Genomic DNA, 20,551 nt, shown 5'->3' on the forward strand with positions numbered 1-20,551 from the left:
GACATTTTTGAATGTCTGATTCTACAGATTTTGTTTTATGAATGTCCGATTTTAGGGAGAAATAAAACTAAAGTGCTAAGCTACAATCAAACACTGCAATAATAGCTACACGAAAATACAACAAATCAAATAGAGTACACATGGAATGAAGAACTCACGCGGGAGAAAACATGTCAGATGCGGAGAGAGCAGAGAGAAGCACACACAGAAATAACTGTTCACGCGAAAAGAGAGATTTCTCTGGTGGAAAGAGATTAGGCGGGAAGTAAGAGACGGAGTGAAGCATTGTTTGGACAGAGTGGTATATTTGTTATTAAATTAGTGTTCGGATGATAAGAATGTAATATTTAAGTTTAAGATGTTAAATATGTAATATAGATATAAAAAAGTGGAATGCAGGTAAAAACCCCTAAAAAAAATGAAACCTCCCTCCCGGTTCGGCCAGCCTACGGGATTCGGCCGAGAGTCGAGTGAGAGGGAGATAATCACCTTCAAAGCAAGCGAGTTCCCTTGTGGCTTCCGATCAAAATGTTGAAACTTCCGATCCGTCCAGGAAGGGAAAGTCGGTGAAGGTGTCGGCCAGGGCAGGAGACCGGCGGAGGAAGGATTTGGGTAGGTTTCTCTCTCTCTCTCTCTTTCTCTCTCTCTCTCTCTCGGTTTGCACCAGAGATCGGCACAGGCAAAGGGGAGGAAGGAGAGATCGTGAGGTCGTTTGCTGTGTGGGATCGGACAGAGATGGAAGAGGCGTCGCGAATGAGGGAGGGAGGAGCTCGGGATCAAGTGAGGGCCGAAGCTCTCATTTGGGTTGGTATTTAACGACTCTGAGAGAGGCGCGATCGAGGCGCTGTCACAGGATTTTCGGGAGGCGATGACAGCGGCTCCGAACAGGTACGCGATTCAGCGGGATTTGAGCAAGTTTTGCGGGATATCGGGCAGGATTTCGGGAGATTTGGCTGGCTGCTCGACATATACGAGGTATGCCATTTTTTTCGTGATTCCTTCTTTTTTTTTTATCATTACACAGAGGTTAACACCAAAAAACCTTCTTAAAAAGTCTTTGACAGATTCACCATTATCCATAATGTCATCAATGTCTCCATATTGTGATCCAACTAGGCCATACAAAGTCCACGAAACTGGACGTGCCCAATAGTACCATCGCCAACACATAGGCAATCTCTACATTTGGCCCAAATAACTTAGTGCTTGAATGATTTGCATAGAGTTCCCAAGAAATAAACTCACAGGTTGAGGAATCTCAAAGCTTGTAAAAGACTTTTTAAGAAGCCCTACATCTTATAGAATTTTCCTTTAAGTTTGAGGGGGACTTTTTTATCACACAACAAGCCCGATGCATTCCTCTGCTTCAACCAACCAACTTGAATTCTACTGATAATATCCCCGTCTATCTCACCATCACTTCTGAATAATAGATCCAAGATATCTAAAATGTGTACTCTTATTAATAAGTGCAGAAAAAGAAAAAAAAAAGAGACAATCGCCCAAAGTTATCTTTAAAATTTTTTATTGAAAGAGAAATTTATTTCTCAATGATTTTATCTGAGCAGGTACACGAAGAGAATTTTATAAGATGGTGGTGAGACCTACAATGCTTTATGGTGCCAAATGTTGGTCATTAAAAGAGAAGAATAATACTAAGTTAAGTGTTGCAGAGATGAGGATGCTTAGGTGGATGAGTGGTTTTATCCTTAGAGATAGGATACAAAATGAGCATATATTTGATAAGGTTGGAGTAGCTCCAGTGGAAGATAAGATTAGAGAGAGCCGCCTTAGATGGTTTGGTCACATTAAACGGAGGCCTTACGATGACCCGATTAGGAAAGTTGAGGTATTTGATTTGAATTATGTTAAGAAAGGTAGATGTAGATCTAAAATGACTTGGTTAGAAAATATTAGAAATGATATTTCTTCATTAGATTTAAACGAGAATTTTACATTTAACATGACACAATTGCGAAAAAAGATTCATGCAGCCGACCCCACGTACGTAGTGGGACAAAGACTTGATGTTGTTGTTGTATGCACACAGAGCATAACAAAATACATTTCAGCAGCCTTCTCTCTATAGTATACGGTTCTTTCAACGTCAACAATAGGCTCCACGGTTTGAAAATTTTGTATTCCAATGAACAAAACTGAAGAATACATCGATCCCATAAAGTTGAACAAATCTTGCCTAGTTCTCCTGCAAAAGTTGGTTTTCAAAATTTTAATTTTTATTAATGTTATTTAATGGTTATGAAGATGACATGAAAGCCTCTCTTTCAAATCATACTAAAGCTGAGGAACACCCTGCATTTAGGAAAAATTATTCTATGTGGCCACCGAATGACGTCCAGAGACGAATGAGAATGCGCCACATCATTTTTTTGTTGTGTACCGCTATTATGTACCACTCGATACTGGATTATGTGTCGCATTTTGATTCGCCTTTTGACCGTTCGGTAACCACACAGAATAATTTATCTTGTTTTAGAGTCAAGTTACCAGAAATTTGAGCCGAGCATTAGTGACAGAATTTCTGTGAACAAGAGTTGTGCAACAGTGAGGATGGATTGTGCCAATATGATTTATATTGTTTCCAGAAGCAAACAGCGCGTTGTTTAAGAAATGGCTGTGCATATCTACTGAGGAAGTGAAGATCATCTGTACACTGTGGAGGCGTACAAAGTTCATTAATCAAAGCTTCATTTTTTCTCTAAGAAATTGACACCAACATTCTCACTTCGCCAAAATGTTTTCTAGTTTAGAATAACCTAATTATTGTAAGCTACACATGTATATACCGAAACAAGTCTAAAATCTTGTATATTTTGGCAAAGTTGATTCCCAGGCTTTCTTCTTTTGTTTGTTTTGTTACCTCCAGCATCCATGTTGCTGGATTTTAGCCATCTTTAATCCTGGATAAAACATTTCATCAGCATTTTAATAATGCAGACATTTATTATTGATCGTTGTTCATCACTTACCTCAAAGTAACTTGTCACTTCACATGAGTTATATACCCTAAGGGATCCACATATATCTGGGAGATTATTCTATGTGGACACCGGACGGGAGTCTCCCGTCCGATACCGCTTGGTACCGAGCATCGGTCCCGTGCTCGGCACCGAGCACGGTGCACTTTTGAGGTGACGTGACACATTTTTGTTGGTCTCTAGACGACATTCGAACTCCGCACCGAATAAAAATTCCATATATCTCTTCTCCCATTTATTCCCTTCTGTCCTTCCTGTGTCCTGTTATTTTATCGTTCTTATAGCCATTGCTGCTGCCCTTATATCTAATCCAGAGGTTGGTTCATCCATGAAAATTATTGATGAATTAGCCACTAGCTCAACTGCAATGGTCAATCTCTTCTGTTGTTCAGTAGAAGTCCATTGACACCACACAACCCAACCAATATATGTTTTCATCAATGGCGTTAGCTCAAAAAGTTCCATTACTTCATCGTTGAACATCTTCATTATTCATGTTGGAATTTAGTTTATTTTTCATAAATGGTCTCTGATATAACTAATCAGTCAGGCAGAGAGATACACTATCTATCCTCATCCGAAATGATTAAACTGTTCATCCTGAATGCAACACTTTTTATAGAGTTAGCTCTCGAATGCAAAATGGTTCATTCGTATTTCATGTGATTGCCCATATAAAAATAAGCTTCCAAAGCTTCAGACCACATCATTAAATTCTTTCTAGTTTCATAAATTCTTTCTACCTTTTGAAATTATAAATTTGAACTATAAGAAGTTACAATAAGACAGCTATTCTTATTACTCTAAGGGGCTGTTTGGCAACAAGTGGGATTTAACTTTAGTGGAATTTAGTAAATCCTGTAAATCCAGATTTAATAAATCCGAAATGTGTTAAATCTTGAAACTATTTGGTATGTCAAATGTTAAATCTTGTTAAATCCTTAGAAACAGTTTGGTAACATATTTCAGGATTTATGGAAGTTATGGATTTAAATGTGAAAAATATAATTATAAATTAAAAAATAAATTTATAATTATCTTCGTTTCCTTCGTGACTGTTCAACTTCGCTCCTTCGACGTCTTTCCCTTCCTGTCGGATCGGAAATTTCCACATTTTGATCGGAAGCAAGAACGGGACCTCGCTGGCTGTGAAGGTAACTTTCTCCCTTTCGCTCGCTTCTTCTGCTAAATCCCGTTAAATCCGCCGAACAGAGGGATTTAGTAAATCCGATATTTAAGCCGTAAATCCCTAAATCCGGATTTACGGAATCCCGGGATTTAACGAGCACACAAAAACCCTTTGGTTGGATTTTAGCGTAAATCCGACTTAAATCCGGGATTCCGATACCAAACAGCCCCTAAGTTTCGTTTGGGATAACTTTTTTATTGCTTCTTAAAACAAAACAAAGTTTCTTAAAACAAAATTTTAGTTAAAAAATTAAAAAAAAAATAACTAAAACTCTATTTTAAGAATCAATAGAAAGCCGCCCCAAACAAAGTCTAAGTAAATATTTCTTTGTTTGAGGTATATTCTCCTAAGGAACTTTGCATATTTTGAGAGATTAATTTGATGAAAATATTTATAATTTTATATGAACGCACACATATATATAAAGCTTGAAATTTCATACTTATTAAACTATAATTTCTTACTTTCTGATGTGGGTATCATCTGATATTACCTAGTACCTATTAAGCTTTACTAGAAGACTTGTGCCAGCTCAGCCACATGGCACGATCTCTGCCTATAACCGTTCCCTGCTTTTGCTTTTGCTTTTGTTATTTTCAGTATTTTATTAATTTCGCTTAGAGTAATTCGGTATCCTTTGAGGTTATCTTCCCTGTTTTGTTACCAAAAAGGCATATAGAATTTTCATCTGGTTTTCCACAAACTTGTTACTGTTACATTGCCTTGTGTAGCTTCGTTGCAGGTAAACGACTACACCATTTTGGTATCAGAGCCTAACTGGGATATGGCCGAAGGGAGCTCGCGACGACCCGCCGATGATGATCGGAGTCTAGAAGCGTTGTGGGCAGCTCAGGCGAGCTTCACACGCAGTTTGGAGGAAATTCGAGCAGAACTATTTCGCCTCTCCATGAAGATGAGGACTGAACTAGCTGCTCTCAAAACCGCAGGAGATCCTACAGTGCCTGGGCGTGTTCCGCTCCGGGCAGCCATGACGGGAGGTAATTTGGAAGGACCCCGACGACGGATGACCGACATTGGTGCTGATCTTTCAGAATCAAACGGAGAACTGCATCATCGTATTCCTCGGGATTTGACGGATTCATAAGACGAGCAGCGACCTTACTATTATGAGAACCCTCGACGACGAGGAGGACATCCTCGCCGAGACCACGGTGAGTTTAAAGTAAAAATTGATATTCCTTTTTTTGATGGTCATCTCCATATCGAAGATTATCTAGATTGGGAGCGATCCGTAGAGACGTTCTTCGAATATATGGAAATCCACCCAGAGAAACAGGTGAAATACGTGGCGTGTCGGCTGAAAGCGGGCGCGAGTGCGTGGTGGCTGCAACTCAATCAGTCCAGGAGACGAGAAGGTCGGGGACCTGTCCGCAGCTGGTTGCGGATGAAACAATTGTTACGGGGACATTACTTACCTACCGACTATGAGAAAATGCTCTATCTCAAATATCAACATTGTACTCAGGGAACGCGTACTGTCAACAAATACACAGAGGAGTTTTATCGTCTCAGCGCCCGCAACAATCTTCAAGAAACCGAAAATCAATTGGTTGCCAGATATATCGGTGGGCTTAAGGAGCAGATTCAAGATAAGCTGGAGTTAAACACGGTGTGGTCCCTATCGCAAGCCGTGAATTTCGCGTTGAAGATAGAAACCCAAATGCAGAGACAGTCTAGAAGTCATTCTAGTCGTCGGCATTTCTCTCATGAATCTGCTGTTGATGCGTCAAGAGCCACAATCTCTGCTACAAAGTCGCAACCAAATTCTAATGTTACCGCTCCAGAAAATAAATCTCCTGTCAAGCCGAAGGTTCCTATACGGGAAAATCTCTATAGTAGGCCCACAACTTTAAAGTGCTTTCGCTGTTTCCAACCGGGACACAAATCAATTGTCCCAATCGACCACAGCTGCAATTAATTGAGGGAGACGGTTTAGAAGAAGGAAGAGAGGATGACGACTATGAGGGCCAGACGGAAGATGTTCCAGGAGACGAGGGAGAGCCATTGGTTTGCATTCTGGAGAGACTGTTACTAGCACCAAGACATACTTTGCCATCGCAACGAAATGCTCTATTCCGGACTAGGTGCACTATAAATGGCAAAATTTGTGACTTACTCATAGACAGTGGCTAGACGGAGAATGTGATTTCCCGGTCGGTGGTGCAAGCGTTGCAGTTGAAAACTAATAAGAAGAATCAGCCATATAAGATTGGATGGGTGAAACGTGGGTTAGAGTTAACTGTAGCAGAATGTTGTAAAATAACATTCTCTATTGGAAAACATTACGTTTGTGAAGTCACTTGCGATGTCTTAGAAATGGATGTGTGTCACATGATTCTTGGGCGTCCATGGCAATTTGACGCTAATGCCACATATGAAGGCCAAGCAAACGTGTATTCACTGGATTGGAAGGGTAAACGATTGCGGTTATTACCACACAATGCTGACTCCGTTGGCAAGGATGATAAGGGCAAGGCCGCGGCATATCTAGTGTCCGGTCATATATTATTACAATCTCTTCCCGAAGATGTTCCAGTCCTAGCTCTCGTGGCCGCTGACAATCACAAGCACCAGGACCTGCACGCCGTCCCTGAAGCAGTGAATCAGCTCTTAGCTGAGTTTGCTGATATTGGTCCTACAGAGTTACCTGCCCATCTACCGCCACTTCGCACCATTCAGCATCAAATTGATCTTATTCCCGGAGCTTCCTTGCCCAATTTGCCTCCTTATCGAATGAGTCCTAAAGAACACGCTATTCTTCAAGATATTATGGATGATCTATTGAAACGGAAACTCATCCAACACAGCCTCAGCCTGTGCACGGTACCCGCGTTGATCGTACCCAAGAAAGACGGGCAATGAAGGATGTGTATAGACAGTCGTGCTATAAATAAGATCACAACGAAATACCAGTTTCCTGTTCCAAGGATTCCCGATTTGCTGGATAAATTAGAAGGCGCCGCCGTGTTCTCTAAATTGGACCTCAGAAGTGGATACCACCAGGTTCGTATTCGTCCCGGAGATGAATGGAAGACAACATTTAAGACCCGGGAAAGACTCTTTGAATGTCGAGTTATGCCATTTGGGTTGTGCAACGCCCCCTCCACTTTCATGAGGCTGATGACAGAGGTGCTGAAGCCATTTTCGGGCAAATTCTGTGTATCCTATTTTGATGATATACTGATTTACAGTTCGTCCCTAGAAGAGCACATTCAGCATCTTACACTAGTATTCCAAGCTCTGCGTGAGCATAGATTATACCTGAATCTATCCAAGTGCGAATTCGCGACCCATTCAGTTTATTTTCTGGGATTTGTTGTGCCTCACGAGGGTATTCAGGAGGATCCGAGGAAGGTAGAAGCTGTTCGAGATTGGCCTACGCCCCGTACCGTGACTGAAATTCGAAGCTTTCATGGATTAGCAAACTTTTACCGTCATTTTATTAGGGGATTCAGCGTGATCATGGCTCCAATCACGGATGTGTTGAAAGGTTCTTCATTCTTCTGGTCATCTTCTCAACAAGAGAGTTTCGACAATATCAAGGCAGCTCTCAGTCACGCGCCAGTTTTGGCTTTACCCTGCTTTGAAAAACCGTTCCAGGTCGATACTGACGCCTCCGGAGTAGGCATAGGAGCGGTGTTGTATCAAGAAGACCGTCCCATCGAATACTTCAGTGAGAAACTCAGTCCTCCGCGCCAAAAATGGACTGTTTATGAACAAGAATTATACGCCGTTGTGAGAGCATTGAAGCATTGGGAGCATTACCTTCTACACCAAGACTTCGTGTTGTGCAGTGATCACCAATCGTTGCAATATTTAAACAACCAGAAGACTGTCAATAAAATGCACGCGAGGTGGGTAATTTTTCTGCAAAAATTTAGTTTTGTAGTTCACTACAAAACGGGGAAAATGAATCGAGTGGCAGACGCATTGAGTCGTCGTGCTGCATTACTCACTCAGCTTCAAACCGACATCACCGGGTTACAGGAAATGCAAAATATGTATAGTGGTGACCCGAATTTTACTTCTGCCTAGGAAGAATGTTGTTTCGGTAAGCCTTCCACTGACTTCACATTGAGACACGGGTTCTTATTTAAAGGGAATTGTTTATGCATTCCATCTTCATTTTGGCGCCAACAACTTATCAAAGAATTACATTGTGGAGGGTTGGCAGCCCACATTGGAAGAGACAAAACTTTACAACAGCTACAATCCCGTTTCTTTTGGCCGCATATGAGGCGGGATGTATCCATATTTGTTGAGCGATGAGCCGTCTATCAACAATACAAAGGAACTTCTCAGAATTATGGGCTTTATTTGCCCTTACCAGTTCCGGATTCAATATGGGAGGATTTGAGTCTTGATTTTGTTTTAGGCTTGCCGAGAACAAAACGTGGCTCCGACTCCATTCTCGTTGTGGTCGACAGGTTTTCGAATATGGCACACTTCATTCCATGTAAAAAAACCTTCGACGCTTTAGGCATTGCGAAGTTGTTCTTTAAAGAGATCGTCCGTTTACACGGGATCCCTCGCAGCCTTACGTCCGATCGAGGCGTTAAGTTCGTCAGCCACTTTTGGCGGGAATTGTGGAAGATGCTTCACACCGATTTGAAACTCAGTTCCGCTTACCATCCTCAAACGAATGGACAAACTGAGGTAGTAAACCGAACTCTTGGTAACATGTTGCGGTGCCTTGTGCAGAACCATCCCAAGGCTTGGGAAGAAGTCCTCGGTCAAGCGGAGTTCGCCTTCAATTCCATGCCAAACCGGTCAACAGGTCAGTGCCCCTTTAGTATTGTATATACTAAAATGCCAAACCACATTGTGGACCTTGCATTTATACCTAAATGTAAAAGTCCGGCGGCCATCAAAAGCGCGGAACAATTCTCCAGTATGCTCAAAGAAGTCCGCAATAAGCTGACGGAAAGCAATTTAAAGTATAAAACTGATCAGGACAAACATAGAAGGAAGGTAGAATTCGTCCCTGGAGAACTAGTCATGTTGAAATACCGCAAGGAGCGGTTTCCGTCGGGGCCCTGTCCAAAGCTCAATCCCAAAAAGTTTGGACCTTTTCCGGTGCTGCGCAAAGTGAATGACAACGCTTACATCATTGATTTGCCCTCCCACATTACAACGTCTTCTACCTTCAATGTGGCAGATATGTTTCCATACCACCCACCGGATGAAGTTGAAACTGCTATTAACTCATCGGAGATGAGTTATTCCGAAGGAGGAGGGATCTGATGCGAGTATCATCTGATATTACCTAGTACCTATTAAGCTTTACTAGAAGACTTGTGCCAGCTCAGCCACATGGCACGATCTCTGCCTATAACCGTTCCCTGCTTTTGCTTTTGTTATTTTCAGTATTTTATTAATTTCACTTAGAGTAATTCGGTATCCTTTGAGGTTATCTTCCTTGTTTTGTTACCAAAAAGGCATATAGAATTTTCATCTGGTTTTCCACAAACTTGTTACTGTTACATTGCCTTGTGTAGCTTCGTTGCAGGAGCTTCGTTGCAGGTAAACGACTACACCACTTTCTTTCATGGTAACTCATTTTCTCCAGTCTCTCCCCACTCAAAGATCTTGAAACTTCATATCGGGTCTACGGCCGAGTGGTCGACGTAAGAAATTCTTCCTATCTCACTCGGACTCGAATCCCCTAACTGCCCCTAAAAAAAATCTCCAAACTTAAGACAACAAATAAGATGCGAGGAAGTTATGACATGACAGCTTATCAAGGATCCTCAATGACGAAAAAGATGTGAGGAATTTATGGTGGAATATTGCTGGGGAAAGAGCATTGATAAGATCAACAATGTGTGAAGGAGAAGAGGATTTCATTGTGCCCTCCATGATACGGAAGATGTTGAAAGTGATATTTTTATGATATTTAAATATTTGATTATGTGAGTAAATAAAAAATTAATTTGCTAATATAGAACTAGGGTAGCTTTGGAGGTTGTTTGATGTGAAGGGGTTTTGAGTCCCTACATTTAAAATACAGGGGTTTTAAATTTTTGGTGTTTGATCAAGGGCAAATTAAATTTAAAGTATTTTATATAATAGTCCTCATAATTAATTTTTTATGTTTTTTTTAATACTCACAATAATTATTTTTTTAATAAACATTGATAGAAATTCAAGAGTTTCCTCCCAAAGTTTATCAAAATGCAAAATTTATGACCAATTTTTTTTTTTTTTTTATAATTCAATCATCAATGTATGCCGAAAAAAAATTAATGTTAAGACAATGCAAAAAATAAAAAAATAAAAAAAAAAATCAATTTTTAATTCATTGAAATAAATACTTTTTTCTCCATTTTATTTACTAGTATATGTTGATTTATTAGTAGATAATACATTACTCTAACCTCAAATTTATTGGAAATATCATGATAAAATAATTATATTATGTTCATATCAAATTTAAATTTAATATTTTTTTTCAACAAGCCATTTTTGAGTAAAAAGCGGGTTTGCGGTTCAACGTGAAGCTGACATGTTTATTAAACGGATTGGAAAATTCATCTCGAATCCCACCCCTTTATTAAATTGATCAATTCATTTTTCAGACGGGATTGACTGGTTGGGTCATTTATTACCGCCTCTAGTTAAGACTATAATTGAATTAGCCTAGACATTTATTTATTTATATAATTAAATAAAATAAAAATAAAAAATGCATCATATAAATAAAATATTAAATTATTAATTTATTTATGTTCATAAAATCAATTTAAATGCATATTTAATAATAATTTTTTCTATAATTGTATATTAATTTATTTCTATCCAATCTTTTTTTATTAAAAAAATAATGAATTAATTAAAATAAATTTAAATTTGTATCCCTCCCCTTCGTTAGGTTTCTAATTCCTTACGAATTCTCCTGAACTCTTTTCCCTCCTCGATGAAGAAGAAATAAGCAGACATATGGTTTGAATCTGATGCCGTGATGATTGTCTGCGATTTCTACGCCTATCTTTAGAGGCATCCGAGAGGTTACCACTTCTACTTCGCTGCTTGTTTTTTTTTTCCCTCTCTACTGTGTTTTCGTGCAGTTATAACTAGATGATTATATTTTCTAGTATTTAGAAAGAATCTTGTCCAAGTTTATTTTCAGGAATTGAAAACCCGACGATCCTGCATTTGCTTCTACTCACATTCTTCTCAGATGTGGTTAATCTCTGTTTTTTATTCAGATCTAGTTCGTCTAAGCTTCAGTCTACTACATTTTAGGCGCTACGCCAGTTACCCTTATCTTAAATACACTATTGCTTTGGGAGATATAACGAGTGCATAGATCAAAATGATTGTCTTACCAGCGCATTGCTTGTTGTTTAGTTGCTTTAGCCTTAAATGATCTGATCGAAATTACTTCTTTATGATATTCAGTGGTAAAATTCCTATATAGGACTGAATTAGGACAGTTCTGTGGTGGCAAATGATGCAGCTTAAATTTAGAGGCTGTTCAGCAATAAATAGGATTTAACATTAGTAGGATTTACTAAATCCTATAAATCTGGGTTTAATAAATTTTGGGTATGTTAAATCCTGAAAACAGTTTGGCAAGTTTGTTGTTAAATCATATTAAATCTTGTGAAAATGTTTGACAACGAAATATAGGATTTAATGTAGTTAGTTTATTTAAAAATTAAATTTAATATGCTTTGTGTTTAATTTGTGTTAAGTACTAATTACTTATTGATTTTAATTTTAATTACCATCAATAAGTTATAATAATAAATAATATAATTAGAAGCTAGCTTAATTATTAAACAATTTAATTAATAATTTTATTACTAATTACAGTACTAATTATCAAAGGGAAAATAATCAAAATGGTCCTCTAACTTTTTAAAAAGAGCCAAAATGATCTCCAACTATATTAAAGAACCATTTTGATCCCTTAAATATTTGAAGAGGAATCAAAATAGTCTCATGATATGTTTTGTGTTTTGATCATGCAGAGATTTCAAATGTCTTGGTTTATGAGATTGGCTTTGAGAATATGCTGGTGGACAATCCATCTAGTCTTCAGCATCTATCAATTCGGGGCTCATTTGTTGCAAGTCTTTGAATCTTACAGTATTTCAGTAGGATTGTCAGAAAGTTATCGGAATGTCCCATTGCATAACCTTAGGCATCTTGCAGTTGTGGTGGATAGCGATGAAGCAAGAAGCACAATAAAGGTCAAACAGCTACTGCTTTGGTTGTCCAATATTGGAGTGAAGTCTTTGATTTTATATGATCTGGAAGGTTAACTGCCATCCTTTAAGAAATTGATGTTTACATAATATATTATCTTTTAATTATACTGGGGAGAGTTTATTACATGTTGTATGGATATAATTCTGGCTTCGTTCGTAACTCCTTATGATTTCATCATATAGGTGTTCTGAAGAAATCTCTTGATGGAGATTCGAGCAGCTTTATCAATGTAAGTACTACATACTTTATTAGTTATTGCATTGTAAATTTCTCTGTACATATTAAAAAGAATCTTTTACTTTTGCTTGTTGAAATATAATAAAACAAGGAGTTGCACATAGAACACATTTAGATATTATTTCTATTTATACCCATCAATATGAGCTATATTGTCATTTGTCTGTGAATACAAAAAGTCTAAACTTTAAATGAAGTGGTTAAAGAGTGCTTATGTTTTGCCCCCTACTAATTACAGTGTTTATAACTGCTTAGAAAGTGCAAGTAATCTCATTCAATAGGAGTTTGATACTTGCCATTTCATTAGAGATTAATCTTGAGCTATTACTCATTTGTGGTAATAGGCTTGGCTGTAAGGAAATGGAGTATGTCGAAGATAAGTAGATAACTAAACTAAAAGTCATTATAGCGATTTACTTAATAGCTAATGTGACACATAACAAGTACGAATGTCAAATTAAGATTCACAAAGCTGACAGGAAGAAAAAACATGAAGAAAATCTGAAGGGTTATCATGTGACACGGTTTCATTTTTTTTTATTTTATTTTTTTTACCTCTACATGCGTATGCTGCCTTAGCTTAACTTACTGAAATTTTTATGATTATTATGAAGGGCATGACATCAGTCCCCCATCAAAATAAAATGACTGTAGAACTGCTTTCTTTCGCTGATAATAAAGGAGGACTTGCCAAAGCAGCTAGCTTTTTATGCTCCAAGTATCTGAAAGAAGAGCTTGCAAGCTGTGACAGACAGGATTTCAGAATCACTGAAACTGAAATTTCTGATGCTCTAAATATAGTGGGTGGGTTTCTTACTAGTATATGTGCTCATGATCTTTGAATAAACAATTTATCATTTCTCATAGTTTCCATGCTATGGAATTTTGTGTAGAATTTATGGTCCACAACAGAGTTATAAAAACTTTTTTTCTCTTCTAGGATGTGGTGGACCTGACCCTGGTCTCCTTCTTGTATATGGACCTGTCAGATGCCATCTGGGATTCCCTGCATGGAGAATTCGCTACACAGAGATTGTGTGAGTTTAGTGGTTATAGCTGCACAAGTATTTCTTCTTTTTTCGGTCAAAATTGTCATATATGTACAATAATCCCCTCTGTTTTTGCATGTACATATACTCGATAGTCATTTCATGTCTTAATCATAATTGAATAGCTAGTCTTATTTCTAATACAAGTATATTGAGCTGAGACTGCTGTCATTTTTTGTTATAAGCAAATCAGATTTCATTTAGGATTACCTGCATGGACAATCTGTTAATATAGCATTTCAAGTTTTACCCTTACATTTGTATGCTTTTGTACCCTTTTCCGTGAAGGTTTTACCGAATTTACCTATTTTTATACTGACATGGTTATGGAACATGAGTTCTTAAGTTCTTAGATCAGCTTTTATGAGTACTTGAGGCGTTCTGTACATTATTAATATTTCTAATACTAGGTTTTTTCTTTGCAATGCTAATTATATACGTGTGCTTTTATTTATCTTACCCATTGTTTTTTTTTTCCTAACGACGATCAGCAATAGTGTCTTACCCATTGTTTAATGAAGCTTTCATATATAGTTTAATATTATCAAGTATCATACACCTAGAGCTCATTCAATCATATTGAGGCATCATGGGAGTCGCTACTCTCAAATTTCACTCAACCATAGTTGAAGGTACCATAGAAATAGAGGTTTAAGTAGGGGTGTTAATTTCAGGTCACGGGTCGGGTTCAGGTCGAACCTGGAACTGACCCAGCACTATTTGGGTCAACCCGAACCCGACCCGTTTGCAAATTGGTCGGTTTTTCGGATCCGAACTTGACCCGCTTTGGGTTCGGGTCAACCTAACCTGACCCGTGGACACGGCAACGCCAGTAGCAGCGGTGGGCCGGCGGCAGCGGAAGCTGGTGGAAGCGGCTAGCGACCGACGGCAAGATGCGTGGACGGCGAACAGGCGGGTCAGCGGGATGCGACGCTGGGCAGATTCGGGACGCGAGGCTTCGGGATGCGAGCGGTTTGGGTTCGTGTCGGGTTTTTAGGTCGTGTCAAATATTGACACCCCTAGGTTTAAACGACATGTACCTCCCAACAAAACCTTTTGCTTTGATACCACTTCTTAGGGTGTGAACCAAAACAACAGAAGTTGTAGTAAAAATATGCAATAATCAAACTTTTTTATAGTTTATTATGGATTCTAACTTTCGTTTATCCTGTCAAGTATAGGCTATTTTGGATTGGCCTATTGATGTAAATTCAGGTAATGGGAAGAGAGAAACTAGGGAGACAGGCCCAAGAGAGAGAGAGAAAACAATTAAGAGTCCATCTAAAAGAGGAGATTAGGAAATATCTTTATTATTCATTAAATGATAATCAATTATAAGTCTTGAATTCCCTATTTAGGGAAATAAGTTACTAGATAAATTTTCAAAGATAAAAACAAACATTTAGATTCAATTCTAAACCTATATAAACTAATCTAATCCTAATAATTCAAATTCAATCTCGAAAATTATCCGTAAGGATTATTTAACCAACAAAATAAATAAACAAAATCTTAACCCCTTAATGAATCCAAAAAAAGATTGAAATTAAACCTATACCTGATTTCTACTACAACATCCATTCTAATATTGTTGTGAAAACTCTTTACGAATAGTCTTTTTTTTTTAACACCTAGCAATCTTCATGCATCTTATTGAATTAATTAAAAAAAAAACCCAAACTTAATACATAAATGATGACACCAAATTTAAGATTTTGTTTGGGACAGCTTTCTTGCTACTTTTTATAGCAGTTTTTTAATACAAATTTTAGGGTATTAAAAAGTTGTTTTAGAAAACACTAAGAAAGTCATCACAAACAAAACTTTTATTTAGTAGTAGATTACTCTCCCATTTTGCAATCATTGATCATTGATCATTGGCACATTGAGCATCAAGTTTTTTTTTAACCTTTCTTATTTTGTGACTCTACAGAGTTTCCTTCAGCAACGACTAGAGAAATTATTTTGTGCCGAGTCTGGACGAGAAGAATCATCCGGACATGTTAGTGTACACACTATGTACAAATTTGTATATAACGTGCATCAAATTTTTGTACACAGTGTATACTCACATATCCAGACGATTCTTCCCGCCCGAACTCCGCACAGAATAATTTCTCCTACTCTTACTTTAGCATCCCAATTTTCATCGAGGCTTCCTTTCTGAATCAAAATTTTCTAATATAGTTTCTGCATGCACAAGCATTTTGTGCTGCAACTCTATTTCTATCCAGTCTGTTACATTACTTTATTTGCAACTTAATATTCTTATTTATATTTGCAGACATATGGGACCGCTAAAATCTATGAAATATGGTGCCATTCTCAAAGCCTTTTTTGAGTTTTCAAAGAAGCAACAAAATTATGGTATTTCTTATTCTGTTACTACTCGGATCTTTACCAGATTTGCAAGTTCAATGTTCTTGTTTCCTTGATTCTAGCTATTTTTACAAACCCTCATGAATGTGCTCACAGAGAGAGAGAGAGAAGATTTATTGATGATCTGTTCTCTGTGCCTCTAGGTACTTGAAGCAGTAGCTGATGCTATTGTTGCAAGAAGCTTCTGCTTAATTAGCAAGAATCCGACTGCCTGACATGGAACAAGTCTGCACTATCGCTTCATATGAGGCGGATTTCTTACTGCTTCTTAAAATAATTTTTTAATACAAAAATTAAAATATTTATGCTAAAAAATATTTTAAAAAGCAGTAAGAAACCGTACCAAATGAAGCCTCTATCTTTAATCCTTCGTTGAAATCTTATAAGTCCTGTTTCCAAATTATGTAGCTTTATAGGGAACATGCTAATATTAGAGGCTTTATGCACCACTCTTTCATTATTGGGAGAGCTACCATTTGTTGTATTATTATATTAATATTTCGTAAAGCACTCATGTGGAAAGGCTTTTGTACTATCTTACTAGTTCAGCTTGATGGTTCAAATTCAAACTGCTATCTTTTGAATTTTGGTTTAATCAATTCGATCGTGATTGTTCGACAAGTTTTATACTGATTGTTGACTATCTAACGCAGCCTCCATTTTTCTCATCCAAGATTTGAGGCCTTGTAGTGACAGTGTTTATTAGATTTAAATAAAAATTTGATTCTTTACATGCCATAACGAAGAAAAAGGATTCATGTTATTGACTGCACGTAGTAAAATAAAGACTTGTTATTATTGTTGGTTTTAACCAACCATGACTTCTTTATAGTAAGGGCATCTCCAACCGAAAAACTCATTTTTCATTTCAAAATGTAGTAATTCATCTCCAATCGAACTCCATTTATTTTTAATCTTTCGTTCGCTTCTTCTTCTCGCTGCGAAGGTAACTATTTTTCTCCTCTTTCGCGCGCTTCTCAGGCAAATCCCGTAACACCGAAAATTGGCGTAGGTGTGGCGTCGCATTGTTCAACCATCAAATTTGGTGTGTGATTTAGTGTTCAAATGAAACGAATGGCTGACGGTACCATATGTAGTTCTGTTGGAAGTCATCTAATCACGGTGCACTAAAACTAAAATTTTCTCGCTGAGTTCTCATTCTCAATTCATTTCTAGCAAGTGCTCCTGCAGCTGTTTGACATGAGAACGCTGCATTCTATAGCCAAAAAAAAAAATATTTTCTGAAATTTTCATCATGAGAAACAAATTTTTATAACTAAATTTATTAGTGTGGTAGCTCTATTAAGAATATTAGACTATTTCCTAATGTTTAATATCTAAATTTTATAATAAAAAAAATATTATTAGTATGAACTTATTCAAAATCAATGCAGAATTCTATGCACATATTTTGATGGAATTTAAATATCAATATATTTTGAAGTAAATATAAATTTTTAGATGTTATATATATATAAAAACATAAAAAAAAAGTATCGATGTTGCTCTATTTTTAAAATATCGATCTTCTTGTCTGGTGACACAATACAATGCTAAATCAACAACAGGTCCGCTGTAAGGATGGAAAAACTCGGTACACCTCGGTATAAGCGGGATTTTGCCTACGACCGGATGTTCCTCTGTATCCGATTGGAGGACGTAATAATTGTTCATATGTTCAACATTGTTTACCCAAAAATAGCTAATCAAATTATTGATGTTGCTATCTTTTCTACATGCAAAAATAGAGCAACATATGACTGGTCTGCCATGAATATGCTTTCAGAGGTCAGGAACAAATTGACGTAGAGTGACATGATGCATTCCGATTGATCTTCGAATTTTCCTCCAATACTACCGTTGAGCTTTATACTTTTTTCTGTTTTAAAGGACTAAAATTTGCCTTTTTACGTTTCCTGGTCAGTTCTTAAAATTATAGGAGTTACATTCTCAACTAAAGCCTCAACCTTCCCTACTTGCTTCTCTTTCTGCTCAAACAACTTCTCCATCTCCTCCAAGCTCCTCCCTTTCGTCTCCGGCAAGAAAAAATAGAAGAAAAACCAACCGATCAGAGCTATCCCAGCATCGAGGAAGAAAGCCCCCGATATGCTTATGGCCTTATACAGCGAAATGAAGGACATTGTCAACACCCCACTTATCACCCTGTTCGTCCCCGCCCCCAAACTCACCCCCTGCGCTCTCAATCTCAACGGAAATATCTCCGAACTATATACCCAAGTGATCGGCCCCAATCCTATAGAGTACGTCGCCATTAATGATAGCACCGCCGCGATAGTCACCCCCAGCGCCGCCTTCGACTTCTCGCCCTCCGCCTGCCGGTCGATTACTAGCAACGCGGACGCAAGTGCAAGGAATGAAAGTATTATCCCCCCTGCGCTGGTTAAAAGCAGAGGCCTGCGCCCAACTCTGTCTAGAAAGAACGTGGCGACCAGTATAAATATGGTTTTGATAAATCCCATCGCCACACTTGCTCCCAGCTTCTTGTTCCTGCTAGTGATCCCTGCCTTCTCGAATATCCTCGGGCTGTAGAGGCCCACCGTGTCCATGCCGGAGGCTTGCTGAAAGAAATGGATACCCACCGCTGCGATCACTATGCGGCGGACCACGGGGGTCGGACGGACAAGAAGCTCTCTCCACACGCCTTCCTCGTGGCCGCGTTCCTCATCAGCAGCTGCCGATTTGATCTCTTCGAAGCGGAGTGCCGCTTCTTCGGGGGAGTCGGAGGTCTTGGCCAGAACGGCGGCGGCTTCATCAAGGCGGCCCTGCATCACGAGCCAGCGGGGAGACTCCGGCATCAGGATGAGGACTCCGGCGAAGATGAGGATTGGCGGAACGGCACCGATAAGGAACATCACGCGCCAGCTGATGTGTTCCGGCAGACCTGCGAAGACAAAGTTGGAGATGAAGCCGAAGAGGACGCCGATGTTGATGAAGATTTCGGAGAAGGAGGCAAGAAACCCGCGGGCTGAGGAAGGCGCGACTTCGGCGGTGTAGACTGGCGCAATCATGAGAGCGTAGCCGACGCCGATACCGGCGACGAAGCGGCCGCACATTAGGAAGGCGTAGTTTGTGGCGAAACCCATTAGAATGGATCCGGCGAAGAAGATGGCAGCAGCCAAAGCCATGGTGTAGCGACGGCCGAGCCAGTCGGAGGTGCGGCCGGCGGCGAGAGAGCCGATCACGGAGTAGAAGCTAATGATGCCGGCGAGGATCTCTAACTCTGTGTCGCTGATCTCTAGATCGTCCTGGATGAATATGGATGCTCCGGTCATCACCGCCAAGTCTGCAAGATCGACAAGCTCAATCTTTTATGTTATGAATCCGAAATATCGAAAAAGTTTATATTTTTTAACACATAATTAAATAGATATGAGGGAGAATCGGCTTGCTGACCATAGCCGAGAACGATGGAGGTCATGGAAGCAAGCAGGGAGCAAACGAGAGCGTAGCTGTTCTTTGCCGGCTTCTTAGGTGCCTCTATGGTCGCCGGCCTATTGCCGAAGGATGTTTCCAGCATCATTTTCCGGCTGTCCATTAGGCACATATGGATCGTTCAGTGCGTTGTTTGAGCGGGACTGCGTCCTCTTCAAAAGAAAATTTAACTACAATCTTTTATATATATAGAATACCCTAAAGTTTTTTAAAACAGTACAAAAATGCAGTTCCCAAAAAAGCATTTGTGCAAAAGTGCCACAAAAAAAAATCCTCCATTTCCAAATGAAGAAGGCAAAAAAACACTCAAACAAACAAAACCTAAACCTGAGACATAGCACGCTTTGATGAGTTCAATAAAAACGCCGTGTGTTTAGGATTTAGGGTTTATGAGTTCAATATCATATGTAATAATTTTAAATCACAATGAAAATTTTGTTTAATCCCAAATTAATATTTAAGAAAGTAAAAATTACACTCAAAACTCTATCAATCAAGGAATTCTTTAATGCTATAGAGTAAAAAAGAAAAAAAAAGGTGAGGATATAATGAAATACTTAAAAATAAATAAATAAATCAAAATATCCTGACCAACTCTTATTTATTCTCCAAGTATCCAATCATCCACTAGAAAAAAAAAAAATTATGTATGCTACGCCACCAAAAATCACATTGATCAAGCAACTTATTGTTGGGTATATATAAAAGTCCAATTCTAGACATCTATAATACCAATTAAAAAATTTAAGTCATATTGTTGGGTATAGATCATCCATCTGTGGATAATTAATCTTATATTCTTCCACTTCTCTAACAATGAAGAAAGAATGATCTTTATATCACTTACTATATAATAGAATTTTGCAACTTGGCCAAGCCCCTTGATCTTTGTATCACTTTCCATTATTGCAATGCCACTTTGAGGAGCCCTAATGCTATAACGCCCTACTTATAGCAACATTGCGCCAACAAACAGAGAGGGCAACATTGCAACACCCCCAAGGGCA

At 38.5% G+C, this 20,551-nt stretch overlaps 3 protein-coding genes across 5 annotated transcripts; 2 read left to right on the forward strand and 1 right to left on the reverse strand.

Moving 5' to 3' along the window:
• Positions 1–411: 411 nt before the first annotated feature.
• Positions 412–16,281, forward strand: LOC110104688 (dehydrodolichyl diphosphate synthase complex subunit nus1). 3 transcript variants are annotated; one of them, XM_020833912.2, is made up of 7 exons: positions 412–975; positions 12,186–12,474; positions 12,609–12,655; positions 13,278–13,467; positions 13,604–13,700; positions 15,997–16,079; positions 16,235–16,281. In XM_020833912.2, exons 2-7 carry the CDS (start codon positions 12,195–12,197, stop codon positions 16,240–16,242), a joined length of 705 nt encoding a protein of 234 aa, XP_020689571.1. In that variant the 5' UTR covers positions 412–975; positions 12,186–12,194; the 3' UTR covers positions 16,243–16,281. The 3 variants fall into 3 exon arrangements, with proteins under 3 accessions (XP_020689571.1, XP_028551640.1, XP_020689570.1); XM_028695807.1 differs by lacking the exon at positions 412–975 and adding an exon at positions 4,037–4,153; XM_020833911.2 differs by lacking the exon at positions 412–975 and adding an exon at positions 11,068–11,216.
• LOC110104682 lies at positions 6,526–7,071 on the forward strand. Its single transcript, XM_020833904.1, has one exon. The coding sequence runs from the start codon at positions 6,526–6,528 to the stop codon at positions 7,069–7,071; it is 546 nt and encodes a 181-aa protein (XP_020689563.1).
• A 1,470-nt stretch (positions 16,282–17,751) lies between the features above and the next one.
• Positions 17,752–19,661, reverse strand: LOC110104663 (polyol transporter 5). Its single transcript, XM_028695707.1, has one exon. It carries the CDS (start codon positions 19,382–19,384, stop codon positions 17,999–18,001), a length of 1,386 nt encoding a protein of 461 aa, XP_028551540.1. The 5' UTR covers positions 19,385–19,661; the 3' UTR covers positions 17,752–17,998.
• Between the last annotated feature and the right edge of the window lie 890 nt (positions 19,662–20,551).

The sequence above is a fragment of the Dendrobium catenatum genome, unplaced genomic scaffold (assembly GCF_001605985.2).
Source record: "Dendrobium catenatum unplaced genomic scaffold, ASM160598v2 fragScaff_scaffold_72, whole genome shotgun sequence".
In the NCBI taxonomy this organism is placed as follows: Eukaryota; Viridiplantae; Streptophyta; class Magnoliopsida; order Asparagales; family Orchidaceae; genus Dendrobium; species Dendrobium catenatum.